Source organism: Helianthus annuus, chromosome 14 (assembly GCF_002127325.2).
Source record: "Helianthus annuus cultivar XRQ/B chromosome 14, HanXRQr2.0-SUNRISE, whole genome shotgun sequence".
NCBI classification, from domain to species: Eukaryota; Viridiplantae; Streptophyta; class Magnoliopsida; order Asterales; family Asteraceae; genus Helianthus; species Helianthus annuus.
Genome location: NC_035446.2, coordinates 78,050,116 through 78,056,929, shown reverse-complemented (window position 1 = coordinate 78,056,929; position 6,814 = coordinate 78,050,116). Strand labels below are relative to the sequence as shown.

The window sequence follows — 6,814 nt, the reverse complement described above, 5'->3', positions numbered from 1 at the left end:
TCTCCACGGTCTATATGGAGGTATGTTGGCTACCTGGTCGGGGGTTAAGGGAACGGTTTGGTAAGGGTCTTGCTCTTGTTCAGCGTTTAGAGGTCCTGCAAGGGACCTGGGTCAAATTTAGTAGGATCTCCTTCAATATCCAAAGGTATTGGATGGCGGGGATCCAAACTCTTTGACCCCTCATAAGTTAACTACTATTAATACTATAACCCGGCTATTTAGGACTGTATCCCTGCTGACTCAGACTACTTAGTCGAGGGTAACGTCACCTCCAAAAGAGAGGCCTACCATAATTTGCATTAATAACTTAATTCATTATCTTTCAATAATCCGACCCTTTAGGATTGTATCCTTGCTGACTCAAACTACTGGGTTGAGGGTAACGTCACCTTCAAAAGAGGGGCCTACTACAATAACTAAGATAATCTCTTAAACAAGTGCAAAATTGCGAAAATAATCAAAGGTTATACTAATACACGAGTCGGATCCAAGTGATTCATCTTGTCTATCTGTTTTTATTTTTATTTTTCAGCATTTAGTTAGTTTTATTTTCTTAGTTTAAAAATCTTTTCTAACATTTTGATTTGGTTAGACGTTGAGGATAAACCGGTACTAAAAGCTCTTGTGTCCTTGGACGAGCTCGGTATCTTACCAACACTATACTACGTCCACGATGGGTGCACTTGCCCATATGTGTGTTTAGTGTTAGTAAATATCGTGTTTTATAAATTTAAAACTTGGCTAAAAGTGTAAAAAGGGCTTAAAATATATATCTAAAACATATACACACTTGCACGCATCAGCGAACCATCAAACCAGCCAATTTGTTATTCCTCTAAACCTTAGTTAAGATTTTGGCTCATAATGTTTGTCAAAACCTGACAAACCTATGCGTGAACACCAACCATATTGTTTACATGGTTATAATAACATGTATCTTCTTTGGTACCATAAACATGTATTTTCTTTGGTACCGTAAGTAGCCTACTTGCTTTCTTAATAAGTAGGATCACAAGGGGCCTAAATTGTTTTACAACTAACAGAAAAGGCGAAACAATCTTGTAGTAAGCATTTATCTTTTTTTGGTGATTTATAATTTGTTTATACATATATGCATATGTTAAGGTTTTGGAACTTAAATTAAATTTCAAAATAGCTGATGACATGAGTGCAATATTATATGCGAAACTTATAGAAAGATTGGGTTTTGGACTTTTGGTATGTGGGCTAAATGCATTTGAGAATGTACGTTGAAGGTTAATTTTGTAACTTGCAAGGTTAATCATGTAATTTGCGATATTTTAAATTAGTTTAAGTAGTGGTAGGATGTTATTAGGCTTCTTTATGGTATGTGTGTGTTGTTATCATTGGTGATCAATTGAACAGATGTAATTACTTGAATCTACTTGACGACAGTTTGGTCACTGATGGATTTGTTAAAGCTGATGACTTGAATCTACTGGGTGACCCAACGTAGTACATCAGTTGTTTATAAAATTCAAGAAAAAGGAACAGGAAAATGGTGGTGGGTCAAATAAATATGCTAAAGATTGCTTTGATTTTACTTCTCTATATGTTGGTTGTTAACTGTCTAAATGGGTCGAGTTTGTGTAATTCGTGTTACATAGCTAAGTAAAAGGGAAGATGTGAAGGACTAATTTCTTCCCAACCAAATGATAGCCCTGTGATTTTTTTATTATTATTATTTTGTTGATGAAAATTTCCGAACGAATGGCAGCTGAATGTCACAAGATTTCAGGGAGGCTGAAACTGTTGCGGTCATATATTTTAGAGCTGGATACGCACCCACAAGATTTCACACCCCCATGCTAAACACTTGATTTCTTCTACAGAGGTCTCATTCTCCTCTCTCTTTTGTGTTTTACAAAGCTAAATTTGGCCGAATTTTATTAATTACGACATCAGAAATCTCGGCCCACAAACCCATTTTCTTTATTTGCATTTTTCGTTATGTACTTTAGCTAAAACGTTTTATTTGGTAAGTTATGTTTACTTGGTAGCTTCACCATTGTTGCATTCTGAAGGAAAACACATGGTTCAAAGAAATAAATTTCTAATTTTTGTTTTAATTATCTTTTTTCTTAAGTCTCTTCATCAAATGTTTACATTTTGTGTAACTGTTTGGCTGGTTTAGTCTTAAAATTTGTTGTTTCTGGTTTCATTAACATGTTAGATGTTTATATACATGATTATTTGGTAAAGAGAGATTTGAAAGCTTCTGCCCAGGCATTTCTAGCTGAAGGAAAAGTCTCATCTAACCCTGTTGGTAAGAATTTTTCGCAAAGATGATTATTTTTATATATAAAAATAACGATTTTTTGTTCTTTTTAGTTCATATAGTTTTTAAATTATATAAATGGTGTGTAATTTCGGCAGCTATTGATGCCCCTGGTGGCTTTCTTTTTGACTTTGCATCAACAAGGTAATAAACCTCTTCCTAAAAAAACAGTTCACTTTTTTTTTTTTACTTTTCAGCATCCCTAAAGTAAAAAAAAGCTGTAAAACAAAACAAAACAAACTTATGTCCTTACATTGACCTATAAGTTTGACCTTCTCAAAGGTCTTCTCTCTCCATTTGACCTTACACATAAATGGATCCTTACTTTCTGCAACATAGTACTTTTTAGACCAGTTTTGAAATTGATAGCGTTGGTCAACTATAAAGACAGATTATACATTTCAAATTGTTTCACATTTTAGTTATCTAACTACCTAACCAAGAAACTTAACCTTTTCTGTATACTTTCATATACCCTCAAATAGATTTGTTGTTTTGTTTCATCACCAACTATTTATAAAGACTACCACCACGCTTATATTTCAACATCCAGAATTACATTCTTGCATTTTACCTATCAAACTCTCAACTCATGGAGCACGGGTACATCTCTATTAACTTTGCATATCATAATTTACACATTCATATCATATTTTATAATTAATACTAAATATATATTTTATGGTACAGTAACATCACCTATTTGAAGGACTTGGATTTGGCTCGTCGTGATTACACTGTGAAGGTTCGTATACTCCGGTTATGGAAGCTACCCATGTATAACAATCCAGAACAGTTTTACTCGATCGAAATACAACATCAAATGTTGTATACAAATAAGTTTTTAGAAATTTGTAATGTTTGTTTATATTTTTCTTTTGTACATCTTTCATGTCAAATTATTTAGTTTGCTATATATTTACTTATTTTTATTATTTTATTTTAGATTAACATTAATTTCTATTATTTCATACTCTAAATAAACATTTCATAGGACATTTTAAAAAATGAAGATGTCGACTTATATTTCCTGAACAATTTACTAAATTGAAACTTGTGTTCATAAAATAAAAAATTGAACTGACTAGCGTCAAAACATTGTTATTTTAAATTACTTGGTTACATGTTTTTTTCTATTCTTTAAAAAATCATACATCATATTTATTAATATGTTTTAAATTTTATTTTTTGAACCGTGTGTCACACGGGATATCACAACTAGAAAATTGCCAAGTTTGTGACAACCAAATTTGTAGCAAATTTGTCTGAAATTGGCCTTACCTACAAATTTCCTACAAAAAAATTCATAGGAAATAAACTTGTGGGTAACCGGATTAGCTACAAAAATACGACAAAATCTGCTACAAAATTTCTACAAAATCTCTCGTCGCAAAATTTGCTACAAAATACTGACAAATCACTCTTCTTGCAAAATTCCGACAATTCTTCCACGTTTTTGCCTTTTTTTATATTATTTTATGATATTTTAATTTTAAAATTAATAACATTATTAAAAAAATATTCATAATTTTTTATTTTCCCGACAAAATTCCTACTAATTATAAAACGTTCTTGTGACAAAATTCCCACAAATTATAAAACTTTTCTACGACAAAATTCCTACAAATTATAAAACTTTCTTGCGACAAAATTTCCTACAAATCATAAAACTTTCCACAAGTTTCCTACAATTATAAATTTTCTCTAAACAATTTGCTACGAATTATCTACAAAACTAACGGTTTCCAACAAATTTCCTACAAAGTTATCAAAACAGTTTGCGACAAACTTCGTACAACTAAAAAATATATTTTTTAATGTAGCTACAAATTTCCTACAAACAGTTAAAAACGTTCTTGCAACAAAATTCCTACAAATTATAAAACTCTTCTGCGACAGAATTGTGACAAAGATTTGTGACAAATAACAATTCTGAATTTTAAAAAACCATTTTTTGTATAAAAATGCAGCAAAATATATAATATTCCAAAAAAATTGCAGCAAGCAAAATTATAAAACATTTCAAAACATTTGCAACAAGCAAGATTCTAAAACATTCCAGAAGTTCCAAAATACACAAAAAAATCCTAATTAAGAGCAAGTTTTTGATTCAAAACTAATCCAACATTCCAATACTTAACAAAACGAGAGCTTTGTTTACTTCTTTCCGATGTTTTCACCATTTCTTCCATATTTTTTCGCCATATGTCTTGGTCGGCCCGCTCTTTTTCACGCTCTTGTTGAAATAGTTCGAAACGGGCTTCTATGTTTTGTCGAGCCTCACGCTCTCTTTCTAGTTCCGCCTGAACTTTTTGAAGCTGAAAATTATAAAACCGTAATCATCACATATCAACCCGATCAGGTCGATCAACACAACCCTACAAAAATCTAACTAACAACGTAAAAATCCCTTATAACAAAATACAAACACACATACATGTTAAAAAAATGAAATATCATATTTAAATTTTGCTATTTATTTGTACTTAATTATTTTAATAAATTATTAAAAAGTATATAAATACGCAATTCCTTATGTTTCTTGCAATTTTACTTTTATTAAACATATTTATACATGAGTGGTAAAAATCATCTCGACTCGTGCTTATTTTGTAAAAACTCCCAATACAAACCAAATAAACCTTGAAAATGAACCCTTCTGACCCAAATCAAAATTGACGTGAACCCGTTCTAACCCGAATCAAATTAACCCTGTTTAAAAATAACCTATTCTGACCCGATCCATTCTGACCTGCATCGCCCATTCTGACCCGTGACCCAAACCCGCCCATAACAAACCTATTCAACCCGCAATGTACTCAATCAATCACAAACAAGCTACCTTCAATACGGCCATATGAAACCCATATCAGCAAACTCATTCTTCCCATTTAAAGCCTAAACTATTATCTTCACTAATGGACTATCTTAAAAATGTTTATGCTATCTAAATAACAAGAATAAATAATGATACCTCTTGCGAGTGTCGGGCATCATCGTTAGAACCGCAAATTGTAGATGATTTTTTTCCGGTCACTAGAAAATCAGGATCAGAAGATCCTATCCCGAACATCTTGCGACCCTTACACTTAGGATGCAAACTTTGCCACAAGTCTAGATCATCGCAATCCACGTCCCCATACAAATCTTTAAGTTGTTGCGAGTATGCGACCTATAATTTTATCAAGTGAAAGTTATCAACCGGTAAAAGTGACACCATAATTCATATATGTTATATTATCACAAAGGATATGGAACTATTCCCTTACTTAGCTTTGATTTTTTACAGTCTTATTTTTAATTTTATTCAAATGAAAATGATTGAGACTAATATTAAATATTAACTCTTTGGTATGGTTTAAGAAAGCACTGAATTTAATAATAAATAATATATTAGAAGATCACCAATCCACCATTATAACTAACGTTCTTCCATATAAACTTTTGAAAACTTAAAACTTTTTCGCAATTTAACGTGAGACAAGATAGCTATGTTTTGCCTTCTAAAAGATAGCTCCTAGGTCAAAGTTGACTTAATGAATGTACAACTTTCAGTATTCGTTTATAGGTTTCGATTGATGTAAAATATGTATCAGTGTCTTTTTGAGAATTTTCGTTTTCTCTTCAGACAGTTATAGCAAGTGTCAGTACTATAAAGAATCAAACCGATATCAATCGAATACCCACCGCGAAGCTCGAAGGAATTCCACTAGTTATTAATAAATGATAGAAGAGAGCTTACATATGAACGCTTTGCACGGTCGGTAACAAACTCCAACGACGCAAAATCATTTTCACTTATCTCCCCATCTTGTAACATTTTTTGCACCTCTTAGTGGCGTGTGTCACACCCCTCCAAAACCCCACCCCGCCTTGGAGGCGTGACATGCCCAGGATCATAGCCACCAATCATATTGAACAAACATGTAGTTTATTTATAAAAACCAACACAATACAATTGGTGTCAAAACATAGTTTGAGTTTATAGCGGAAGCAAAACATAAGTTTTAATATAAGTTTTCCCACAACGACCACGCCCCCTCGTGCAAGCTCCTTAAGCTAGGGACCTAATGACCTGCAAGGCATGTAACAACGAGTCAACAACAAAGTTGAGTGAATTCACGGTTGGTTCGCTGGCTTACTAGCCCGTATCGCGGTCTCCCAGACATGTGTGCGAAGGTTAGTATCCGTATCGCGTCGCGGCCCTACAGGCATGTGTGCGAAGATTAGTGGAGTGGCATCCTACCTCTGGAGGATGGCCGTGCCTTGTAGAAAGTTCGTGAACTCACCTTTGCTTTTGCTTTGCTCGGTTTGCTTATCTTCTTTGATTGTAAGGGTATGGGATAGAGTTTAGCCTACTGATAAGCCTAATAATCTAATGCACACGAAATTAGGTAAGTAACCAATATAGCATTTACGACAATTCACGAGATTAAACCCTCACAACGATTAACAAAGTGCAATACTTAACAATTCAGTGGATTAACAACGAATAACAGAGCATAGTCCGAAATT

The 6,814-nt window shown here is 33.1% G+C and overlaps 1 protein-coding gene across 1 annotated transcript; it reads right to left on the bottom strand.

The window, feature by feature from the left end:
• Positions 1 to 4,372: 4,372 nt before the first annotated feature.
• LOC110905494 lies at positions 4,373 to 6,119 on the bottom strand. The gene is made up of 2 exons (XM_022151198.2): positions 6,042 to 6,119; positions 4,373 to 4,617 (listed from the first exon to the last, which is right to left on the bottom strand). The coding sequence occupies exons 1-2, from the start codon at positions 6,117 to 6,119 to the stop codon at positions 4,387 to 4,389; spliced, it is 309 nt and encodes a 102-aa protein (XP_022006890.1). The 3' UTR covers positions 4,373 to 4,386.
• Positions 6,120 to 6,814: the final 695 nt, after the last annotated feature.